Here is a 23,991-nt window from a genome sequence, read left to right on the forward strand (position 1 = left end):
ACAAAAACAAAAAGATGAGAGCGGATTGAAACATCCAGTAACAAACGAACACGTGTACCGCATATTAACCTGTTTAGTAGACGGAATCTTAATTAACGCTAATTTAACCCAGATTTAAAAACTTAACTTTAATAAATAAATTTTAAATTTTAAATTTTATTTTATTTTATATAAATCTAAATAACAAAAAATATATATTATTAGAATATTTTATATTTAATTAGTAATTTGAAAAATAATAATAATAATAATTAGATCTTGAGGCTTTTGAGCAATAATTTTGATAATGATGATTGTTTAAAGAAAAAAAAAATTAATTAATAAATACATTAAAAAAAAAAAAAAAAAAAAAAAAAAAAAAGCTTTCAATCTTTTGATTGAATCTCTCTCGTAATCCTAACAGTTTCTATAATATCCCTTTTCTAATTCCTAACTCTCTTCCAACCGCACCGCCTGAACTTCAACGCCATTTCTGCAACTCATCCCATTCCCAAACGAAAACAGAGACCTCCTCCCTCTTCCATTACACCCATCGCCGCCGGGGCTCGCCGTACTTCCACGCAGCGCCGCCTGCACTGCCAAATACATCTGTCGTTCCGCCGACGAGTCCATCGAAACCGACCGTCTAATCGGCTGAACACAAAACCTCTCGTCTTTCTCTCTAGTGTCAATCCACTCATCTCCTAAACTCGTCACTTTCTGCAGCTTCCGCCGCTTCTTCCCCTGTTCTAATTTTCCGGCTGTCGCCGGACATTCCCCTGAATTTGGTCGTTCTTGTGACAATTGACCAGATGGGTCGTTTCTAATCCCACCCAATTCAATTACTACGAAGTCTCTTTCATTTCCACCGCCGATTGGATCCGCCGGCGAGGAGGTTGGCAGGGGAAATCGATGAAACAGAGTAGAGCTGGAAATGGTGGTTCGACATAATGGGCAATTGGGATTGTTTTGCAGCCAAATGTCGATGCAATCAATGTGGAAAAGATGTGAACAAATGGGAATGATTCTCACCGTTTCATCCTCTCCAAATTCACTCAAACAAACAGAGCATTCCGACGAGGTTTTTCCTCTGGGTATTGAATTCTTGTATTGAACTAAGGGGATTGATCTAATGACCGATTCGTCGAGACCCCTGGTGTGAATGGGTGGAGAAGGAGTGGTGGGAGGTGGACGGCGGCGCCTCGAGGAGAGGGGGAGACGGCGGAGGAGATCGATGCGGTGCCAGTTGAGGCAGCAATTGATGACGAAAACGTAGTAGCTGAGGAGCAAAAAGGCGGTGGCGAGAATTCCGATGATGGCAATGGCGATAATGGGGAAGCTGGTGGAGTCGGAATGGGAAGGAATTGGCGGCGGAAATGGAGGAAGGTAATGGGAAGATTTGAGTTGGGGGAAGAACTCCATGGATAGATCTTGAATGGGAAGGGAAGGGAAGGGAAGGGAAGGGAAGGGGAAGGGGAAAACCTAATTGGGAATAAATGAGGTTGGGATTTTGAGTGGAAATGAGCTGGAAGTTGGGGTTTACAAAAAGGGGGAAAAAACCACTGGAGAGTCAGTGTGACAGTACATTGTAGTTGGTGAGTTTTTCCTCTGTTTTTTCCCCCTCTTTATTTATTAATCCAATCCCTCACTTCCAAACTATATAATATTACAATACTCTTCTTCTTCCCGACTTTATGATGTAACCCTCCAATCGTCATGTTACTTACTACTATCTTCAACCGAAGTTTTTTTAACATGTTTATGAAATTTTATATCGACTGAGAAGAACAAAACATGAAATTTTAACATGTTTATGAAATTTTATATCAACTGGTAAGATTAATGGCTACGTAACGAGCCAAAACGGAAAATATTTGCTAACGATGAGCTTGGACTGTTACGAATGGTATTAGAGCTAGACATTGAGCAATGTGTCAGTGAGAATGTTAAGCCCCTAAGGGGTGGATTGTGAATTTTATTTTAAGGGTGTGGAAACCTCTCTATAGGAACGTAGATATGCTTAAAACTGTGAGACTAAGCGGATAATATCTACTATTGTTACGAATGGTATTAGAGCTAGACATTGAGCAATGTGTCAGTGAGAATGTTAAGCCCCTAAGGGGTGGATTGTGAATTTTATTTTAAGGGTGTGGAAACCTCTCTATAGGAACGTAGATATGCTTAAAACTGTGAGACTAAGCGGATAATATCTACTATTGATTTGAAACCGTGAGACTGATGATGATACATAGCGGCCCAAAACAAACCATATCTACTAGCGGTGGATTGGGCTATTACAAATGATATAAAAGTCAGAGGGGCTATTACAAATGATATAAAAGTCAGAGGGGCTATTACAAATGATATAAAAGTCAGAGGGGCTGACCATATCTACTAGTAGTGGGTTTGACCCATATCTACTAGTAGTGGGAGGAGTGGGTTTAACCCATATCTACTGGCAGTAGATTTGAGCTATTACAAATGATATCAAAGTCAGACGCTGATAGCCCTTAAGGGGTGGATTGTGAAATTTCATGGAAGAGAGAAATTTGGTGTGGAAACTTTTACCTAGTACACACTCAAACATAGATAATTATAAGCTTTTGGAGGTTAAATAAATATGTAATAATATCCGTAAATTATAAATAATTGATATAAAGAACAAATAATCAATCAATAGCCGAAATTGGCTCAATTCCCACCTGAATTTTGCTAATTACATCATGAATTCTCTTAATTAAACACACGCTTTCATATTATTATTTGATTTACTTTTGTGGTAAAAAAATGATTTTAATTATTTGTGAATAAAATAATTTCATAATGATTTGAGATAATTAAATTATAAAGTTTGAAACGTGGCAGAAATAAAAGCGAATTTTACGGGAAATAAAATAATTTGGTAAAATGCCACGTGGGGAGTCGGTAAAAATACATGAAATTTTATTTATTTATTTATTTATTTAGAGTAATTTGAATGGAACTTTTTCCCCTATTTCATGGGTACTAACAAATATACAGTTTTTTCCCCTTTTTTCATGGATCAGGTTATTGGATAATACCAAAATTTTAAAGATAAATTTTGCACCACACCCACGTGGCACTGAACCCAGGAACATGGAGGTTGGCAGGGAGACTCACGTGCTGCCACGTTCTCAAATCTCAACTGGTGGAGCTTCCAACTTGGCATAACCAGTCAACGCTTTTGACTCGCTAAAACCAAATTCAGACATGTCAGTTAATTACCAGATTAAGGCGGTCAATCTTGCCAACTAACGGCCCACGATTGCTTCTATAAACCTCCATGGGCCTTGACTTCGTCAAAACGACACGTCGTCCACTTTCCTCTTTCTAGAACAAAACAAATCTGTTCTGTCGTTTGAAACTTTCGACATTAACCCAGCTACGTTGGGCCAAACATGTCGGTTTGAGCCATTTTTGAGATGGAACTTAAAAGAGTAGGGGGTACATGGTCCGGGTTGGGTTGGATTGAAGGATTTTTTTGACCCAACCCAAAAGTTCGGGTTGGTTGGATTGGCAACCCAACCCAAAACTTTTTACAGCCCAACCCAACCCTCTATTTTCGTGTTGACAAAGAGTATGTGGGGAGAGATTATTCGTGGTTAGCTTAATGGGATGTGGGGATTATATTTTCCTTCTCTAATGTAAAATTCCACATTCGTTGGAGAGGAAAACGAAACATTCTTTATAACTATGTGGAAACCTCTACTCAGTAAATGCGTTTTAAAATCGTGAAGTAGAAAATTATACATAATGGGCAAAAGCGGACACTGAACCCATAAGGGCAGTGAATTGTGAGATCTCACATTCGTTGGAGAAGGGAACGAAGCATTCTTTATAAGAATGTAGAAACCTCTCCCTAGCAAACACGTTTTAAAACAACGAGGCTAACAGTGATACATAAGAACTCAAAGCGGACAATATCTATTAGTAGTTAGTTTTGGCGGTTATAAATGGTATCATGACTAAACACTGGGTTGTGTGCTACTGAGGACGCTAAGTCTCGAAAAGGGGTGGATTGTGAGATCTCATATCAATTGGAGTGTAGAACGAGCGCCAACGAGGACGTTGGGTCCAGGGGGGTGGATTGTGAGATCCCACGTTGGTTTGAGAAGGAAACGAAACATTCATTACAAGGGTGTAGAAACTTATCTCTAGTAGACACGTTTTAAAATCTTGAGGAGAAATCTGAAAAGAAAAGTTCCGAGAACAATATCTACTAGGGGTGGGATGAGGTTGTTACACCCGACCAATCCTATTGCTACTTCCGTTCACTTTTATATATAAACGTTTAGTCAAAAATTCAAAGCATGGGTTTTGTTTATTTTCATATTTGAATGAAAAATGAGTGGATGATTGTTAATTTGAAAACATGGAATGAGGTAGTGGTGATATTCCAAAAAGTATATAGTTTGGTCACATGAATTTAATTTCCTCATGACATTGACACACAAAAATCAAAACAATTAACGTAAAAGGAGTCCGAATAACAATAATAATCCACGTGGGTTTTTAGCCACCATTTTGACCACACTTTTTTGACCAACCCCAACCCAGAATGCTACTATAAATACTCATCCCATGCAAAAATCATAATAATAATAACAACATTTAAAACATTAACCCCCATGGACGACAGCAGTGGCCGTGGAAAGGATTACACGGAGGATTCCGCCGCAGCTGGAGGCGGGAAAGAGATCATCCGTTACCGGGGAGTACGACGACGGCCGTGGGGTAAATTCGCGGCGGAGATACGTGATTCTAGAAGGCAAGGAGTGCGTATATGGTTGGGGACGTTCAACACGGCGGAGGAAGCTGCACGAGCTTACGATCGGGCGGCTTACAACATGAGGGGTCATTTGGCGATTTTGAACTTTCCAAGTGAATACCTGCCGAGGAGCTCCGGCCGTGGAGGCGAAGGCGGATTTTGTTGTTCGTCTTCTTCAAGGACAATGAGGCAAGATGAAGTGATTGAATTCGAGTATTTGGATGATAAAGTGCTGGAGGATCTTCTTGAGTATGGAGAAGAAAGTGAAAAGAGAAGGTGAAGGTCGTTATCAACTAATTACCATCTCTTTCCACTTATGTTTATCCTTTTTGAAATCACTTAGAAATTATTTCAAAATAATGTTGCCATACAATGATGTCCACGAGACAAGACATAAGACAAGACATGAGACATGTAACTACGAGACAAGACATAAAACAAGACATGAGACATGTAACTGCTTAAGTTCACTGCTAATACATATTGTTTTCTTTAAGTTTTTACTTTCAGAATTTCGTGTATAGTTTTAAAAATGAGTTTCATAGGGAGAGGTTTCCACACCCTTTTAAAAAAAATGATTCGTTCTCCTCTCCGACCGATATGAGATCTCACAATTCACTCTCCTTCTGGGCTCAGCGTCTTCGCTGGCATTCGTTCCCCTCTTCAATCGATGTGGGATCTCATAATCCATCCTCATTCGAGACTCAATGTCCTCGCTAGCACAAAGCACCATGTTGGGTTCTGATACCATTTGTAATAGCCCAAACCCACCGCTAACGTGCGTGTGTGTATCTTGGACATGTTCTTAATTTGTCTTACCTCATCCTTACCATTACATTACAACGTCTCAACTTCAAATATCAATTACGAATGAAATGGTAGTTTGAGATTCAAAGATCAAAACTTGTCTTCAAAAAATTGTTAGGTTATAGAGTCTGATGTTTACTGTAGATCGAGTGTATGAATTGTGTGATTTTGTAACACCCCGTGTCCAAGATTCGGTTCAAAATTTGGAATCTGGAATCAACACCTAACGGTACAGACCACACCCCGTTATGTACTTCTTGCTTCTTAATAATAAAAACCATCCCCACAGACCACACGAGTCATTCCAACGTGTTTTGTCCTCACTTACATGTATCCTAGAAAAATTTCAAAGAGATCGCGAACATAGAATTCATGTAAGCAAACCACTCTTAACTATGGAATTCTACGATTGAGCTACCAAAAAGGAAGGTGAAGGTGCACGTTATTGATATAGATAGTGACCTTCAATTCTTTTAAGTCTTTTTTAGTTCATTCATGTATCTCTCCTTTACTCGGATATCACAGATTTTAACAATAGAACGGGAATATCGGGAAGTGGAATGAGTTGAAGAGTTTGGTCCCATTTAGCTTTTGAGAGCTCCTCCTCCCATGTTTACAAGATGGGCAGCATTTGCATTAGCAGTCATAGAAAGGATTACAAATGATTGGTCAACATGAAGACTGAGTCAATCTGAAAGTGGTGGTCAACGCCAAAAACAAGTGCTTTTTAGCTCACTTGAATCACCCATTTTGGTGACCAAGTCAGTCAGTGATGACTGCACCATTCATGCATCTGCACCTTATATTATATTATTATAAGCTTCCACCTTTTCTTGTCACCCATTAGAATCTTCTTCAACTATTGCTATAAGTCCTAATCATCTGAGCTTTCAAACTCATGATCTGATTATTACACTCTAAAGTTCCACGACGATGACACGATAATTTCTCTCGGACCTTCTTTATTCTCTTACGGAGCCCTGAGAAAGTCATCGACGAGTCCAGTGGCAATGAGGAAGCTTGCATCACCCAAATGTGACTCGACGTGAATGATTGTTGACCCTGTCCATGAGAATAAATCCTACTGAAATCCACTCATCTAATTTTTATCTTTTTCTAGCATCTAATTTGAGAAAATAAAAAATAAAAAAATAAAAATCAAATGGGTTTTAGCCCATTTGGTGTAATGGGCTCAAAATCCTAAGGCTATGGCCCATTGGGCCTTCAATTTTCATTTGGGAGAGCCCATTGGGCTTTCCATTTTCATTGAGAGGGCCCATTGGGATTGATATCAGTGATCTCACACGAGGTCAATTTCGTAAATATTTTCTGTTTACCTATTTTGTCCTTATACTCTAAAAAAAATATTTGATAATATTTTCAAATTTATATTAAATAATTCGGATTCTAAACAATCTAGAAGATCTCCAAATTTTGTCGTGTATGTAATATTCATTCATATATTTAAATTTAAAAAATATTAATTGATTTTTTTAGATATGATATTATAATTTATGTCTAATGAAATACTAAATTTTTCAAATTTTTTTTATTAATTTTGAATATATTAAAAAATTTCAAATGAGGATTTGGTAGGCAGGAAATAAAAAATATAAATTCAACAACGAAAATTAAATTTAATTATTAAATAATTTGGTCATATTTTAAAAAAAAATTAGATTAATTTTCTTGTTAATATGGAAAATGACGTGGCTGATCCTACCAGCACAATCGCCCAGGGTAAAATAGTAAATTGCTCCGCGCCGCCGTGTCATTGGGTTTTCTTCTTGGCTCCTTTCGGCAAATATTGTATTTGCATGCATATTTCTTGTCCTTGTCACTTTTTTTTTTCCACGTCATTTTCACAGTGTTTAAAACTAAAATAATAATAAATAATAATAATAATAATTACAAAAATATTCTTCTTTATCATCTACAATATTTTTAATTTAAAAAAACCCAACAAATTATTATCATCCAGACTTAAAATAATTTTATCCATTCATGAAATTACTTATTTTACAAAATTGTGGTAATTCAATTTCGGAAAATTATTTAAAAATAAAATAAATAAATGCAATTTTCAATATTCTAAAAATCTATGTCGAAATCAATTTAAATATAATCCAACAAATCAGATTGTTTACCTAATAATTGGAGGGCCCACAAGAACAATAACTCCACACCTTGAAGTAAAATTAAAATCCCATAATTAATAAATCCACGTTGGACCCATTGGTTGGGGGTCATAAATTAAATAAAAATTAAAATGTGAGAAAATGATGCTAAAAGATAATCAACCACATGCAATGTATCTCCCCCCAGTCTCACTCAATCTCATGGCCCATCTTTTTAGACCTTTTTTCTTTCTTTTTAAATAGAAAAAAACAATTTTATTTTATTTCACTTTTTTTTTTCCTTTTTTCAACTTTTGTCTTCTTTTTCCTACACTAAATTGCCTAAAAAAATTTAATTTAATTTTTTATAAATGTTATATTATTTTAATTTAAATGTCTAAAATTATTCTATAATTATTTTTTTCTCGTTAATAAATAACTAATCATATAAATTATAGGTCTTGGTTGCTCGCTTTTGTAAAAAGATTCTATAAATGGATGTATTTTTATTTTTTGAAATCTCTTTATTTTTTAAAAAAGTCTGTTGTCCAGCGTTCTTCTTTTTGGCAAAAGGAACACGTAGTTCAACGTAGAGGGTTATTACGAAAAGGAGACATCAATCTTTGATAGATCAAGATATTGACTATTCTGTTCGTTAATTATGCTCTTGCCAGTCTCAAGTAAAAAATATAAATTTAAGTCGATGTTAAGGTTTCCTATTTAGTTTACGATATGATATATTTGTAACTACTGGAACTCATCTATAAATAAATTCTAATTATTGAAATAATAAAAATAAAAAAACAAAATTTTATAGTTTCTAGAAGGAATAAGGATAAATTTGGAATTTAATACTCCATTGTGGGAGGGAGCAGAAATATCGTTGCAGTTTCCTTTTTTATGTTTTAATTTCAATATTTATTTATTTATTTATTTTTTATTATTTTCCACGTAATCATCACCCGAAGCTTCGTAGTAGAGCACGACGCTTTGAAATTTCTAAAATAATAATTTGAATAGATAAAATTAAAGTCTTTTAAGTTGAATTGAATTAACTATCTCCCTAAAATATAATAATAATAATAATAAATAAAAATTGTTTTATTTTTTATTATTTTAAAGATAATAAATTTAAAGTATAAAATTAATAGTTGAAAGTCAAATAAATTTAAAACATTTTCCTCTCTATCTCTCATTTGGTCTCAAATCAAGGGAAACAAATTCACTTTTAATTCTTTAATGGAAGATAATAAAATATGTCACCTAAGATTTTTTATAATTTAAATAAATAAATAAATAATTTTAATTCATGGTAATGTTTTTATATTCCCACCCAAAAGTGTAGGTTTTATTATTATTATTTTTGTGAAATTACCTTTTTATCCCCAATCTTTTTAGATCTTCATATGAATAAAATATTGTTTAGTTGAGGCAATCAAAAACTACACGTCGTTTATAGGAGTTAGCAGTTAGTGGCTATTATTGTCCCAAAATTCAATGTCGGACTTGTCAAACTAAGACTGCTTGACTTTGACAAGCTGAAAAGACAAAAAAACCAGCCATCAATCTCTGTCCCTTACCCTTGCACACCGGAATGGGAATAATCCGATCATTTTTAGCCGTATGTTTTCACTCTTACTTCCAATTTGGGGTGGCTGGGGGTAAAATGGTCATTTACAAATTAATTTAATAAAACAGATTATCGTATTTACTTTCGTGAAAACCGACGTGTCCTTCGCACGCTGACAAGGACAGGAATATAAAATTATTTAAAAAAAAAAAAAGGGTTTCGAGGAAGGTTCATGGCTGGACGACATGTCGTCCCATCCTAAAGTTGAGAAGAGGAAATCCGAATTGTCGTTTTCTAACCGAACACAATCCCATTCCACTATCCATTCTTTTCGGAGAGATCTCTTGAAATTCAATTCAGCGGCTGAATTGTCGTTTTTATTTTTATTTTATTTTTACATTAAATTTTAATTTTTTTTTCACTTAAAAAATTATTACTAAATCAAAGGGATCTGTATCTGGATTGGGCCTATCAAAATCATTATTTTTTTCCACTCCCATTAAAATAAAAAATAAAAATAAAAATAAAAAAATAAAAAATAAAAAAAATCGCCCCTTTTGGTTTTATTTGGATTATTGGATAGTGATTTTAGTAATTATTTTGTAGAAGAAATAATTCTTAAATTCCGATAATTCTTCATTCGTCTTGCAATTTCTTGGAAGTAGCGTTCAAATTAATGAAATTAATTAAATACTAAAAGATAATTAATTTGAAATAAATATTTATAAAGTATTATTATAATATACGCACTAAAAAAAAAAAGAACAGGGAATAAAAACCGAAACCGTTTTCAAACAAAGAGAGAAAAATGGCAGAGTGGTAATTAATTGGAGACGTCCACGTAATAAAGACAAAAAGTGTCGCATCGGTCACGTGATGGACACGTGTACGAAAGACATGAACTGGTCCCATTACTATCCGACAAAACCCCCGGAAATACAATGCTGATGTCAGCAACACTTCCCTCTATCTGATACGGCGGCTATGTCCTTAATTCACGCATGTGTTCAATTAATCTGCTCCTTTCTCAACGACGAAAACATTCTAAACCGATTAAATGTGAAACACTTTGTATGCGATTTTACTATTTTACCCTCGACTATACTCCTCTCTTCCCTTTTTACCCTTATCCATTTTCTTTACTTGAATATTCGGTATATATATCGGCGATTATGGAATCAAATTTTCCTTGCTAAAACGACTGCCAAAACAGAGCAGCTTCTTCTTCTTTGATCTTTGTTAATTAGATGGATTACTCTGGATTCTTCTCGCCGGCGTCGGATTTCTCATCGGAATCCTCGTTTGATTCGCCGGAATCTTCGTTCATCAATTTGGATCATGATTTTCTTCCTTTTAATGAGAATGATTCCGAGGAAATGCTTCTTTATGAGATGATCTCTGAGGGGAGGCAGGATTCGTCCGAGAAGGGAATTGGGGCGGTGCGAATTAAGGAGGAGGAGGTGGATTCCGTCGGTGAAGAGAGCCCAAAGAAGGAGAGATCTTACAGGGGAGTTCGCCGGCGTCCATGGGGGAAATTCGCCGCCGAAATTAGAGATTCCACCAGACGTGGCATAAGGGTATGGTTGGGAACATTCGACAGTGCGGAAGCCGCCGCTTTAGCCTACGATCAAGCCGCCTTTGCGATGAGAGGAGCCACGGCGATTCTCAATTTCCCCGTCGACAGAGTTAGGGAATCTCTGAAGGAAATGAACTGCGGCGGCGATGGTTATGGGCTCGCCGAGGACGGCGGGTCGCCGGTGATTGCTTTGAAAAGAAAACACTCCGTGAGAAGGAATGGCATAAGCAAAAAGAAGAAAGAGAGAGATGTAAGGATCCAAAACATGGTGGTTTTGGAGGATTTAGGAACAGAGTATTTGGAAGAGCTTCTGGGGTGTTCTCAAAGTGGCAGCCCTTGTTCTTGCTAAACCCAAATTATTATTCTTAATTTCTCTCTAATCCACCATAATCTCATCAGGGGATCTCTTAATTAGCTGTTAATATTGTTTTCCCTCCCTCCCTCCCCTGTTTTAGCAGACAAGAATCTAGACAAGATGATCATATTGTTACCAATTTTGATCACATTATTAATGTTATTCTTTTTTGCTTTTACCTTCTTTTATCTCATTGTAAAGTAAACCAACAAAAAGGTGAGCTATCCTTATACTTGTCGATAGCCTCAATTCAAATGTATAATTATTAAAGGAATGTTGCTCAAAGAATGTCGACTTTTCTCGGTGGGTCACAAGTTTGTACTAGAAAATTGATACCATAATAATTATTTATATCACGAACAACTTTAAGCCCTGTTGGTCTTATAAATCCGAATCAAACTTAATAATTGTATACAAAAATTTGGATTATTTAATTAAAAAAAAAGGAGGGATTTTGGGGAAGCAAAATGGGATATGAACACGAAGTGTAAGGAAGGTTCGAGCTTGGTTGGACTTGAAATTGGTGTAAGCTTTATAGCTACTTGTAATTGACTTTAATTTAAATATAATTAAAGAGATAATTGTGACGTGGGATGATTTTGCGTGCTGATTTTGAATTGTTATTTATTTATTTATTTATTTATTTATAAAATTAATATATTGGAATTTTGAAAGCCGTGAGAACGGTGACCGTTGCTTCTCCCTAGTTTTCGCATTCCACGTGTCACTTCACTTCTTTTACCTTTTTCTCACCTCATTTACCTTTTTACCATCCGATTTTTTTACCTTCTATTTCTAAAAACAATTAAAAGCTGCAACAACTCTAAATTATAAATAAATAAATAAATAAATAAATAAATACTCTTCAAACTCTAAAAGAAAAAAAAAATGGTTTAAATATATAATTATTTTAAATGAAAAACAATTAAAAAAACAAAACAGAGAGACAGGTTAAATTTATCAGAATTGGTCAAGATATTCCTCCGTTAATATGGGAGAATATATTAGTTATAAAATATATATTAAATATTCTTAATAAATTAATATTTTTTTTATTTATGATTGGATTTGTATTATATTTTATTTTATTTAGTTAGTTTATATATTCTTTATTGGTAGGTATTAGTTTGTATGTTGTATTCTATTTAGACGTTGTGGATATTAATGAAGATTGAACTTTCGATCACAATTCTATTTCTTATTCTTTCGTTGAGTAATAATATATTCATATTTATTCATACTTTTGAGTGGTAGATATTGTGTCAGAATTATGCATACATCACCGAGGATGAACGGGAAAATTCAATAGTTGCAATAACAAGTGAGGAGCGTTTAAATTAGTAGTAAGCAAAGAGGGAGAGTATTGAAGTCGGTTGAAGATGTCTATAGCTATGCTCGTGAAGAAAATTTGAGTACGTGAGCTCTTCTAGAATATATGAAAGGAACAAATTGTTTCACCTAAAAAAAACATCCTAACAAGGAACAAAAGAAAGGATAAGGTTTTGTCTGAATCGGAAAAATGGGAACCATCCAATTCAATCACGTGGTCATTGACTGGTCAAGGGTCAAAGTCAAACTCTTCTTATATTTTTATCATTTATTATTCCACATGGAATTTATTTCATATTTATCACGCGCCTTATTTTCCACTTTTATTCAACACATTTTTAAAAAATATTAATTTAATTTTTTTTTTAATTTTAGTTTTTAGACCAAACTACGTTTCGGCCCATATTATTATGGGCCCAAGCCCAATAACTCTGGGCTTATTATTATGAAAACGAATTTTAGTATAATGGCTTAGAGAGAGTGCTTCACCATCGTCATGACTCATGATCATTTTCCCGGCGGCAGTGTACGACGCTGCGTGCAGAAAATGGAAACGCGCCACCGTCGTCATGATCGGCGGTGGAAGAGTGGTTCAGAAGTTGTATGGTGTATGGGGTCCGCGTGTACCAACTCAGAACCCCACTTTACAAAGCTTCTTCATTACCCTTCGTTCTTTAATTCCTTTTTCTGCATTAGGGTTTGCTCCGAATTCCACTCAATCTTCTTGCAATCGAATATATTCTTCCTTTTTCCTCATCGATCTGCCACCATTCTTTTCATCTCTCCAACTGAGAAACCAAATGGCCAAAAGGAAAAAGAAACATAAAGCCGTAGTTCGTTTTCTTTTTCCTTCCGTTTTCAAAAACCCTGAATCTCTCTCGCAATTTCAATTCTCGTCATGCTAGTTTTTCAAATCAGACAAGGAGCGGAACCAGAAACAGAACATTGAAGAAGTACGTTGCCTTTATTCTTTCTGCCTTTTCTTTTTCCTTTTACTACTGCTATCTTGTTCGTCCTGAAAGATCGTTTGTTTTTTTCTTGAATCGAAGGAGGAACCAAGCCATAGGATGGAATCTTCTACCCTTAATAGAATAATTAGCAGGTTGCTTGAAATCGGGAGCAAATCGGGGAAGCAGGCGCCGCTTTCTGAGACGGAAATTACTCAGTTATGCATGGTCTCCAGGAATATCTTCTTAAGGCAACCAAATCTCTTTGAAATTGAAGCTCCTGTCTATATCTGCGGTTTCTCCTTTTCCCTTTCTCTATTGATTTGTTTGGGTTTTGTTGTTGGGATTAGAGTACACTGCTTACGGCTATACTTTGACTGTTTGAAAAGTATATTTCGATTGAGAACTCTGATCGAACATGCCCATTACTTACTGTATAGCTCTCAAGTGCTACAACATAGTTTCGTTCATCAATTTAAGTTGATTTGAAACTGGGATTGACTTGCTTAACCATTTGAGACTGAGCTTATTGAAGACAAGTAGTTTAGTTGGTTGCTTCATGTTGAAAAGGAAGGAATGCTCTTCCTTGTTTGATTAAAATGAAAGCAAGAGTAAAGCCATGAGAGCTTATTCTCTAACTGGACAATATCATACCATTGTGGAGGTTCGTGATTCCTAACATGGTATCAAAGCCATGCTAATCGAATCCTTAAGTGTCGAACAAAGAAGTTGCTAGCTTCGAAGGTGTAGTCAAAAGTGATTCAAGTGTTGAACAAATGGTATACTTTGTTTGAAGACTCTAGAGAAAGGAGTTGAGCCTTGATTAAGGAGAGGTTGTTCAAGAGCTCCATAGGCTTCTGGGGAGGCTCTATAGGTTTATAAGTAAGGAATACATCTTCATTGGTATGAAGCCTTTTGGGAAACTAAAAGTCAAGCCACGAGAGCTTATGCTTAAAGTGGACATATCATACAATTGTGGAGGTCCGTGATTCCTAACATTAAAAGTTGTATCACTGAAGTTCTAGTAAGATGGGTAGACTCAGGACACTAGAAATGTGGGTCATGTAATGATCTATGGTGGGAGTGTTTTTCAATTCAATATTTAGTTGTTTTGAGCTGTTTATTCTGTATGTATGACTGAAATTTAGTTTTCAATGGCATTCAGGAGACATCCATGGTCAGTACACTGATCTTCTAAGGCTTCTTGAATATGGTGGATTACCTCCTCATTCGAACTACTTGTTCTTGGGGGACTATGTAGATCGAGGAAAGCAGAGCTTAGAAACCATGTGCCTTCTCCTTGCATATAAAATAAAATATCCTGAAAACTTCTTTCTTTTGAGGGGCAACCATGAATGTGCATCGGTCAACCGTATCTACGGTTTTTACGACGAATGTAAACGGAGATTCAACGTCAAACTCTGGAAGATATTCACAGACTGTTTCAATTGCTTGCCTATGGCTGCTCTGATTGATGAAAGGATACTCTGTATGCATGGTGGACTGTCTCCTCACCTTGACAAGTTGGATCAGATTAGGAACTTAAAGCGGCCTACTGATGTTCCCGACAACGGATTAGTTTGTGATCTTCTCTGGTCTGATCCAAGTCAAGAAACACGAGGCTGGGGACCGAATGAACGAGGGGTTTCTTACACGTTTGGAGCGGATCGAGTTATAGAGTTTCTTCGAAAGCATGATCTTGATTTGATTTGTAGAGCTCACCAGGTGTGATCATGTCTCTGATAACATCATAGACCTACACAATGCAGACACTTACACTATTTCAATATGCAGGTCGTGGAGGACGGGTACGAGTTTTTCGCAAATCGGAAACTTGTAACACTATTTTCTGCTCCAAATTACTGTGGAGAGTTCGATAATGCTGGTGCAATGATGCACGTGGATGAAAACTTAATGTGTTCGTTCCAAATACTAAAACCAGCTGATAAGAAGTCGAGGTTTGGCTTCGGCAGCATGTCGTTGGGACGGTAGTGCAGTTCAACTAAAGTCGAGGTAAGTTCACTCCGAGATGGGAGCTAAATTGTTCGAAAATCATGTCAAGAAGCTTAATAAAGGGTTCAATATTTGTCTTTTGCAGTCGTTTCTCGGAGCAATTGGATGAAACTCTTACCGAACTGCGTCATCTGATACAGGTTTCTTCCTCGATGTAACAAACATAATGTTTTGTGCTCATTGACACACTTTAGCATCTTTAGAGAACAAAATAATTGTTTTCCTTAAAGAACATGTTTATGAATCTCACGACAGTTCTTGAGTCAGCTTGGCCCAACATGAAGATGATATATATATTTTTGCTTTTCCTTTGTTTTTGGGTATTGGTCTTAGTTTTTCTTCTCATATCATCTACCCATCAAACTTCTTCCTTATTTGGGATCTGGAATCAATTGTTCCTCTTGAGTTCTTACAAGTGGATCTTTAGTTCCCACGCGATGCCAAATCGCCTCGGATTTGAGAGCTTAGAGCAGAAGGTTAAATTACCCGTTGCCTTCGGTCTCATCTCGCCTCAATTTCACCCTTGGAGTCGGTATTTAGTTCTTGAATTCTCGTCTCGATTCAACAACATTTGTCGTCTCCTAGTTGCTTAGTTTCAGCCTCAAGTGCTTCAACATCGAAGTTCTTTTTTCGAACAACCCGAATCCAACCCAAAAATAGAGGGTTGAGTTGTGAATCGATTTCGGGTTGGGTTAAGTTACTCATCCAACCAACCCGAACTTTTGAGCTGGTCTAAAAAATTTTCTCAACCCGACCCATATACACGCCTAATATATCCGTAAAAGAGGGTTGTAAATAGAGAGTTGGGTTGTAAATCCGTAAAAGTTAAAAGTAAAAATATCAGAAAAATAGCTTTGAAAAAAAAAAAAAAACTTCTAGTCATAAAGTTATATAATTTAATTTTTGGGTTAGAATATAGTTTATTCAATTAAATATAAAATAATTTAGTCTAACAGCCGTAGTAATTCAATTTTTATTACAAAAAAATATATTATTAAAATTTAATGTCCTTACACATATATTGATTAAAACAAATATATTTATAAACAACAAACAACGAACACTACGTTGTTAGCATGTAGAGAAAAAGACAAAAAAGTGTAACCTGATTATTACACAACTATAGTATTAAATTATATAATATAATTAGTATTATTATTATTATTATTATTATATTTTGTATTTTAGTAAGAAAATAAAATAAAATAAAACCCTTTTTGTTTGTGTGTGTACTCTTTTATATATTAAATAATTATTATTTTTATTAAATGGTGTTTTTTCAAATTAAAAAAAGTGACAACAGAAGAGTAGACTTTTAAAGACGTTGACTATTAAATGCCCATTAAGAGGATGGAGATGGGGATGAAAAGTTTGTAGAACACCCTAACAGCTGGCAACTCCATTTTCCACTCTTTGACTTTTATTTCATCATTTCCTTCTAAATTAATAAAATATTATGCTAAAGATGCTCATAAATTTTTAAAAGTTTCAATAATATTCCAAAAGGGTATTTGTCGGTAACTCTCGTGTCGCTGTATACACCACTGACTAGTTTCACGACCACCAGATTCTACCGGCTTCTACTATCACCACACAAACTAGGACTATTCGACTATTGTAGTCAATCACAGTACTTTCATCACACATTTTAGCAGTTATCAATTCAAAAATCGTCGTTTATGGACAAAAGACAACGAAAGATGTCATGGTTATAGATGATCCAAAATAAACGCCAAGTTGTTTAAAAATGCTCAAACTTCCACCGTTACCACGCAAATATGAGTTCAACTTAAAAACTATGAAATACCCTTTTAAAATAATATTGGTTATATTTCAAAGAAAAACGTTTTTTTATTGGATAATAAACATTATTATATATTCTCGCTATTTAATATTTTATTTATTTACGAAATATTTTACTCACAAAGTCATAGTTGAAAAGTTTGAATTTGCACCATTTATTTATACAACAAATTATAAGAATCAATTATTTGAGTTTATAAATATTTAATTTTTTAATTTTTATTCCATGAATATAATAATTATTATTAATTAAATATCATGGGGTTTGCTAAGGGATGATTCATCGAATTAACTAATAATTTAAATTTATGTTAAAAATAAAGTACTAATTTGAATTAATTATTATTAAAAAAAAAGTCAAGTTGTGACGTTGATAACCTTATCCAGTTTCAACGCACATGCAATTAATTTATTTAATTAAATAGAAAACCATTTCTTTTATAAAAAAATTATTTATTTAGTTTTATAATAGATTTCAATTTAAAATTTTAAATAAAGATATTTTCTGCTTTAAATTTTATCCTTAGTTATTTCCATAATTAAATGTAAATTGAAGAAAAAAAAAATCTCATATGCATTAATTAAATTTAAAAACGTCCACATCAATTGGACTAACAAATTATAAAGATAAAGTCAATCAAGTCCCCGTTCCTTGTGGTCCACTTTTTCTTCTCAACAATAATATTGTCTTAATTAATGTAGGGAACGTCTATTTCTGTCAATCCTATAGACGTTTACTATATATATACGCGTCTTTTTAATAGACCAAAGAACTTAAATTGATCAAACGTCCCCTATTAACCATTTGAATGAAATGCAATCAAAGGAAAGAAATTCCGTGAACCAATCCTATTGAAGAACTGGGAACACCACTTACCTTAAATCGATGAAACGTCTCCACCACTAAGAATGGTGAGATCATCTCAAGAACCTAATATTGACCATATAATTTCGGTGAAGGACTGAAGTACCTTATTTATTTACGTTACTTACCAAATAAATACAGTGTTTGAATTATAAGCACGGGCGTCACATCATTTTCTCAACTAATATTGGAACTAAAATAGTTATAATTATTTTTATTAAATTCGTCTTTTAATTTTAAGAAAAAGTAATGTGAAAATAATCGTTAAAATTTTATTTTGATGAAATTTAAGTTTACACGAAACTAAATTTGATGCGAATAAATTATAGAATAATTCTTTTATTTTTGTAATAAAGTTAAAAAGTGGATAGTTGAATTAAAATATTTATTTTACTTTTAAAAAAATTAAACACAAAAAATAAAATAAATGAAGAAATTTCATAATAAGAAAAAAAAAACAAAATTAAAAAAAAAAAAAAAACAAGAAACAGTTGAGAAGCGTAGTGTGAAAAAGCGCAAAATAGCAAAGAAGGCGAGAAAAAGTGGTAGAAACTATGGAATATTCGCTGGAGAAGATTCCATGCACGTGACTTGGACGCTGTTCCCCCCTCTTAAATACCCCTCATCCATCCCCATTACTCTCCGTCCTTCTCCTCCTTCCTCCTCCTCCTCCGCCACCGCCACCGCCACATCTTCCGGCAAAAACTCAGAGACTGTGGTTCCACCTATAGGTATCGTATACCCTAACTTCTATTTCTCAATCTTTTCGTGATAATATAAATGAATTTGATTGAGCTATATTCAAGTTGAATAATATGTAATTGTATAAAATTTTATTGAAACTATATCAATATTTCCATATAATAGTCGGATAAATATAATTTATTCCACTATGTTGAAATTGATTTTTATTTTGATGTTAGAGTAGCTTAAGATTTTGTTTACTTTTATGAATTTGGGGGAAAAAGTCATTTTTTTTATGCTTTGAACCAGTTGGAAGCATGGCCGGAGAGCCACTGAAAGTGTTGGACGCGTTGGATGTAGCCAAGACGCAATGGTACCATTTCACGGCCATTGTGATCGCCGGAATGGGCTTTTTCACCGACGCCTATGATCTCTTCTGCGTATCTCTTGTCACCAAATTGCTGGGTCGGATTTATTATCACAAACAGGGCTCTGACAAGCCTGGTGAATTGCCTGGCAATGTCGCCGCCGCCGTTAACGGCGTTGCCTTCTGCGGTACCCTCTCCGGTCAGCTTTTCTTCGGCTGGCTCGGTGACAAAATGGGTCGGAAACGAGTCTACGGCATGACCCTTATGCTTATGGTTATTTGCTCTGTTGCTTCCGGTTTGTCTTTCAGCAGCTCGCCGACGTCGGTGGTTGCCACTCTCTGCTTCTTCCGATTCTGGCTCGGGTTTGGTATCGGCGGCGATTACCCACTTTCCGCCACAATTATGTCGGAATACGCCAATAAAAGAACAAGGGGGGCATTCATCGCCGCCGTGTTTGCGATGCAGGGGTTTGGGATTTTGGCTGGTGGAGTGGTGGCTATAATTGTCTCCGCCGCTTTCGACGCCAAATACCCAGCGCCGTCGTACCAGGAAAATCCCAACGCCTCCACCATCCCACAAGCGGATTACGTATGGCGAATCATTGTAATTTTTGGAGCTTTCCCAGCTCTCCTCACTTATTACTGGCGAATGAAAATGCCGGAAACTGCCCGTTACACCGCCTTGGTGGCTAAAAACGCCAAACAGGCGGCCGCCGACATGTCCAAAGTGCTGCAGGTCGAATTAGAATCCGAACAGGACAAAATCGAGGAAGGCAAATCGAAAAACGAATTTGGGTTGTTCTCAAAAAGCTTTCTTCGCCGGCACGGCCTTCATTTGCTCGGAACCACCTCCACCTGGTTCTTATTGGACATTGCATTCTACAGTCAAAATCTATTCCAAAAGGACATATTCACCGCCATTGGATGGCTTCCTCCGGCGAAAACAATGAACGCCATTGAAGAAGTTTTCAAAATCGCCAGAGCACAGACGCTCATAGCATTATGCAGCACAGTTCCCGGGTATTGGTTCACAGTGGCATTAATCGACGTAATGGGTCGATTTGCAATTCAATTAATGGGGTTTTTCTTCATGACGGTGTTCATGTTCGCATTGGCCATTCCTTACAACCACTGGACTCTACCAGACCACAGAATTGGGTTCGTAGTGATGTATTCGCTCACGTTTTTCTTCGCGAATTTCGGGCCAAACGCGACAACATTCGTGGTACCGGCGGAGATTTTCCCAGCGAGGCTTCGATCAACGTGCCATGGAATATCAGCGGCGTCGGGAAAAGCAGGGGCGATCATCGGGGCGTTTGGGTTCCAGGCGGCGGAGAAGGCGTTTGGGGTAAAGAAGACGCTGATAATTCTGGGGGTGGTGAATGGTCTGGGGGCGTTGTTTACATTGTTGGTTCCTGAATCGAAGGGGAAGTCTTTGGAAGAGATGTCGGGGGAAGCGGGAGAAGAGGTTGAAAGGGAAACAGAGGGGAGGGCTGAATCTCGAAGAACTATGCCTGTTTGAGCGTTGGGGGAGTGTTGGGGTTTTGTGTGTAAAACTCTGTTTTTAGATGTTATACGTATTGTGTAAAGGGAAATCCTAAGGCTATTGGGTGATCTACTTACTGGGTTGGGTTGTAGAACAAATAACACAGATTTTGTATTCGTTTATGGCTTTCTTCCGCATACACAATGGCCAATGGGCTTATCAGGAGCTTTGTTCTTGTATTCTCAAATGGGCTTATTCATCAATTCCCTTAGAAACTATTTGTAGGCCTACAAATGGTATGATATTATTTACTTCCATACAAGAGATCTTCATAGATTCCGAGATGTTGTTCTTAAAAGAACAAGGGATCTTCGTAGATTCCAAGATGTTGTTCTGAAAAGATCAAGAGATCTTCGTAGATTCCAAGATGTTGTTCTGAAAAGATCAAGGGATCTTCGTAGATTCCAATATGTTGTTCTGAAAAGATCAAGGGATCTTCGTAGATTCCAATATGTTGTTCTGAAAAGATCAAGGGATCTTCGTAGATTCCAAGATGTTGTTCGGAGAAAAACAAGGGATCTTCATAGATTCCGAGATATTGTTCTGAAAAAGAACAAGGGATCTTTCGAGATGTTCTGAAAAGAACAAGGGATTTTCATAGATTTTCTGAAAAGAACAAGGGATCTTCATAGACTTTCGAGATGTTCTAAAAGGAACAAGGGATCTTCATAGATTCCGAGATTTAATAAAGACAATAAGACGGAATCGTTGATAGCTTCAAATAATCATAATTTACATATTTAATTATATATATATAATAACAATAATAAATTAGTAGGTAAAAAAATAGTTGTTTTAAAAAAAGGTTAAATGTTGAATTTTATGTTGGGTATAATTATGAAGACATAAAAGGCATTAAAATAGTAATTGCGATGAATAAACCATTATAATAAATCAATTAATCTTATGGCCTCAGTTCCCACCAACTGTTAATATGCATTAACAATATATATATATATATATATATATATATATATATATATATATATATATATTATTTGAGTTTATTTATATTAAAAAAAGAAATATTTTTTTAACCAAACTAAAAAAAAAAGAAAAAAAAAGCGAAGTATATATTATTTATCGTTATTTACAGAGAGGTTTCAGAGGTTATACAAATTCTTTCACACTACTAACTGTGTGGCATCATCGATCGAATGCAGCTCCGTCATATTTACAGTGCGCGCGCCAAACACAAAAACAAAGTAAAAACAAAAAAAAAGTACCGACTCTGCTCAAAACTTTAGTCTAGTTCCTTTGCCGGCCTGTTTCCCCCCCAGCTGTTATCCATGGATGCCCTGATTCCACCAGACCAATAAAAAATTTACAACAACGAAGAACAAGAATACTGTTGATTAAAATAAAACTAAACCGTGGATTTCTATATAATGTGTTGGAAATTGAATACACTGATATATATGGACCAGATTAATTTCAGTTTTAGGGCACAATAAGGCCAATGTGTTTCTGTAAGAGAGTTTAATTGTTCGAAATGAAGAATGAGGATCTTGCTATCTTCCACAAGAGAACGATCGAGCGCAAATTTTAGAGAAATATTGAGCAATTGAAAGCGTTAATTAGATACTTACTGAGGACTTGTTCGGCGGAGAGTCTCCTGGAAACATCTTTACAGAGCATTTTTCGAAGCAAGTCTTTCGCCATGGGCGATACGGAGTGGAAAACTCTAGGCGGAAATCTCAAATTCGTTCGCAACACCGCATGAAAGATCTCAACAACCGATTCTCCCTGAAACGGCGGAAAACCAGCCAACATAACGTACAAAACCACACCGGCGCTCCACACATCGACCTTCTCGCCGTAGTTTTTTCCAGCCAGCACTTCCGGCGCCACGTAGTACGGCGTTCCGACGACTCCGCTCATCGATTCTTCTCCCAGCTTAAACATCTCAACCGATCCGAAATCCGCGAGTTTCAACGAATTCCACTCGTCAAACAGAATGTTATCCGGCTTAATATCACGGTGCGCAACGCCGTGACGGTGACAATGAGCCAACGCACTCATCAGTTGCGACATAACCAAAGCAGCCTCCGCCTCAGAAAAAACCTGGAGATTAATTCGCCGAAGGAGATCGGAAGAACAGAGATCGAGAACTATATGGAGGTGAAATTCATCTTCGTAGAGATTATGCAAAGCAAGAATGTGAGGATGAGGATAAAGGAGATGAAGAATCTTCGTCTCGTTCACAAGACATTCAGAGTCGAGTGAATCACCGGCGGAGATTCGCCTCTTGTCCATGGATTTAACAGCATAGAATCCACCAAAAGCTCTGGAAATACATCGAAAAACAGTGCCGAATCTTCCCCGGCCGATCTCTTCGTTCACTTGATAGTCTCTCCTCAACGCGTCGCTCATCACTCTAGTTTTCGTTTCCCCCTCTCTATTCGTTTTCGCTGTAAAAATATAATGAATCTAATTGGGGAGCGGTTTAGTTTTAGGTATTTATCGGAGAGAAGTAATACCTGAGGTGAAAAAGGAATTCAACTGTATTTTCGAATACACGGCGGAATATTCGGTTTCGTCATGACCCAATGAGAAAACGCCACGTATGTCAATCGCAGAAGCCTACTCGTAGACACTATTACTAACAGCCGTGCAAAAAGAAACAGGCTTCTGGTTGCTTTAAATTACGATAATACCCCCTCCGTTTCTGTCGCCTTGGCCTGGCTTTACGGGAAATTTGTCCAAAAAAAGAATGAATTATTTAAAAATTAAAAATATTCAAAATTACACTTGAAATAAAATTAAATTTTAAAGAAATTATTAAATAATAATTTGTATTTGCTGTAGCAAAAATATAGGTATTAACACGTAATTAAATCAATTTAATACAAAAATATCCTACGGAATAAAGGTACGAAAATTCATGAGTTTGTTTAAGTATCTACAGAAAGTGGCGTGATTGGATTAAATAATGGTGGGTCCCACTGATTTGGGACGACATGTAGTTTTCAACCTACTATTCAAAACGTTGTCGTTTGGGAAAGACGGAGAAAACTACATTTTCATGCAGTGAAGCGGACGCGTGTTGCTCATGGCAGGTGGTTACAGCGTTACATCATCAACGTGTTCCTCTCTTTCCGGAAGCCCGTTACAAAATTTCAATTTACAATTTGGAACATTATTAACTCATTTAATAAGTATTTCCAACCTATAAAAAATATATTTTTTTAAATTTAATTACGTCATATTTTTACAATGATAATTAATATATTTATTAAATGAG

The 23,991-nt window shown here is 35.9% G+C and overlaps 5 protein-coding genes and 1 pseudogene across 5 annotated transcripts; 4 read left to right on the top strand and 2 right to left on the bottom strand.

The window, feature by feature from the left end:
- Positions 1 to 330: 330 nt before the first annotated feature.
- LOC111800934 (RING/U-box superfamily protein) lies at positions 331 to 1,401 on the bottom strand. Its single transcript, XM_023684860.2, has one exon. It carries the CDS (start codon positions 1,399 to 1,401, stop codon positions 430 to 432), a length of 972 nt encoding a protein of 323 aa, XP_023540628.2. The 3' UTR covers positions 331 to 429.
- A 3,222-nt stretch (positions 1,402 to 4,623) lies between these two features.
- On the top strand, positions 4,624 to 5,181 carry LOC111801174 (ethylene-responsive transcription factor ERF096 pseudogene; annotated as a pseudogene).
- Positions 5,182 to 10,437: 5,256 nt separating this feature from the next.
- On the top strand, positions 10,438 to 11,371 carry LOC111800217 (ethylene-response factor C3). The gene has a single exon (XM_023683811.2). The coding sequence runs from the start codon at positions 10,510 to 10,512 to the stop codon at positions 11,185 to 11,187; it is 678 nt and encodes a 225-aa protein (XP_023539579.2). The 5' UTR covers positions 10,438 to 10,509; the 3' UTR covers positions 11,188 to 11,371.
- Positions 11,372 to 13,011: 1,640 nt separating this feature from the next.
- Positions 13,012 to 15,748, top strand: LOC111800216 (serine/threonine-protein phosphatase PP1 isozyme 3). Its single transcript, XM_023683810.2, has 5 exons — positions 13,012 to 13,475; positions 13,572 to 13,764; positions 14,635 to 15,194; positions 15,264 to 15,482; positions 15,568 to 15,748. The coding sequence occupies exons 2-4, from the start codon at positions 13,590 to 13,592 to the stop codon at positions 15,459 to 15,461; spliced, it is 933 nt and encodes a 310-aa protein (XP_023539578.2). The 5' UTR covers positions 13,012 to 13,475; positions 13,572 to 13,589; the 3' UTR covers positions 15,462 to 15,482; positions 15,568 to 15,748.
- Positions 15,749 to 18,762: 3,014 nt separating this feature from the next.
- Positions 18,763 to 20,926, top strand: LOC111800215 (low affinity inorganic phosphate transporter 1). Its single transcript, XM_023683809.2, has 2 exons — positions 18,763 to 18,881; positions 19,144 to 20,926. Exon 2 carries the CDS (start codon positions 19,152 to 19,154, stop codon positions 20,721 to 20,723), a length of 1,572 nt encoding a protein of 523 aa, XP_023539577.1. The 5' UTR covers positions 18,763 to 18,881; positions 19,144 to 19,151; the 3' UTR covers positions 20,724 to 20,926.
- Positions 20,927 to 21,801: 875 nt separating this feature from the next.
- LOC111800712 (phosphoenolpyruvate carboxylase kinase 1) lies at positions 21,802 to 23,475 on the bottom strand. Its single transcript, XM_023684524.2, is given in 3 exon segments — positions 21,802 to 22,025; positions 22,028 to 22,045; positions 22,337 to 23,475. Coding segments are annotated over 3 exon segments (837 nt in total). The 5' UTR covers positions 23,121 to 23,475; the 3' UTR covers positions 21,802 to 21,990.
- Positions 23,476 to 23,991: the final 516 nt, after the last annotated feature.

Source organism: Cucurbita pepo, chromosome 8 (assembly GCF_057944985.1).
Source record: "Cucurbita pepo subsp. pepo isolate OVF chromosome 8, ASM5794498v1, whole genome shotgun sequence".
Lineage (NCBI taxonomy): Eukaryota > Viridiplantae > Streptophyta > Magnoliopsida > Cucurbitales > Cucurbitaceae > Cucurbita > Cucurbita pepo.

What these genes read in the sequence shown, in the direction of transcription:
- LOC111800934 (XM_023684860.2), bottom strand. Translation starts at nt 1,401, where the DNA reads ATGGAGTTCTTCCCCCAACTCAAATCTTCCCATTACCTTCCTCCATTT.
- LOC111800217 (XM_023683811.2), top strand. Translation starts at nt 10,510, where the DNA reads ATGGATTACTCTGGATTCTTCTCGCCGGCGTCGGATTTCTCATCGGAA.
- LOC111800216 (XM_023683810.2), top strand. Translation starts at nt 13,590, where the DNA reads ATGGAATCTTCTACCCTTAATAGAATAATTAGCAGGTTGCTTGAAATC. An exon ending in AGCTCCTGTCTATATCTGCG is followed by an intron (nt 13,765 to 14,634) that starts GTTTCTCCTTTT and finishes AATGGCATTCAG; the next exon opens with GAGACATCCATGGTCAGTAC. An exon ending in TGATTTGTAGAGCTCACCAG is followed by an intron (nt 15,195 to 15,263) that starts GTGTGATCATGT and finishes TTCAATATGCAG; the next exon opens with GTCGTGGAGGACGGGTACGA.
- LOC111800215 (XM_023683809.2), top strand. Translation starts at nt 19,152, where the DNA reads ATGGCCGGAGAGCCACTGAAAGTGTTGGACGCGTTGGATGTAGCCAAG.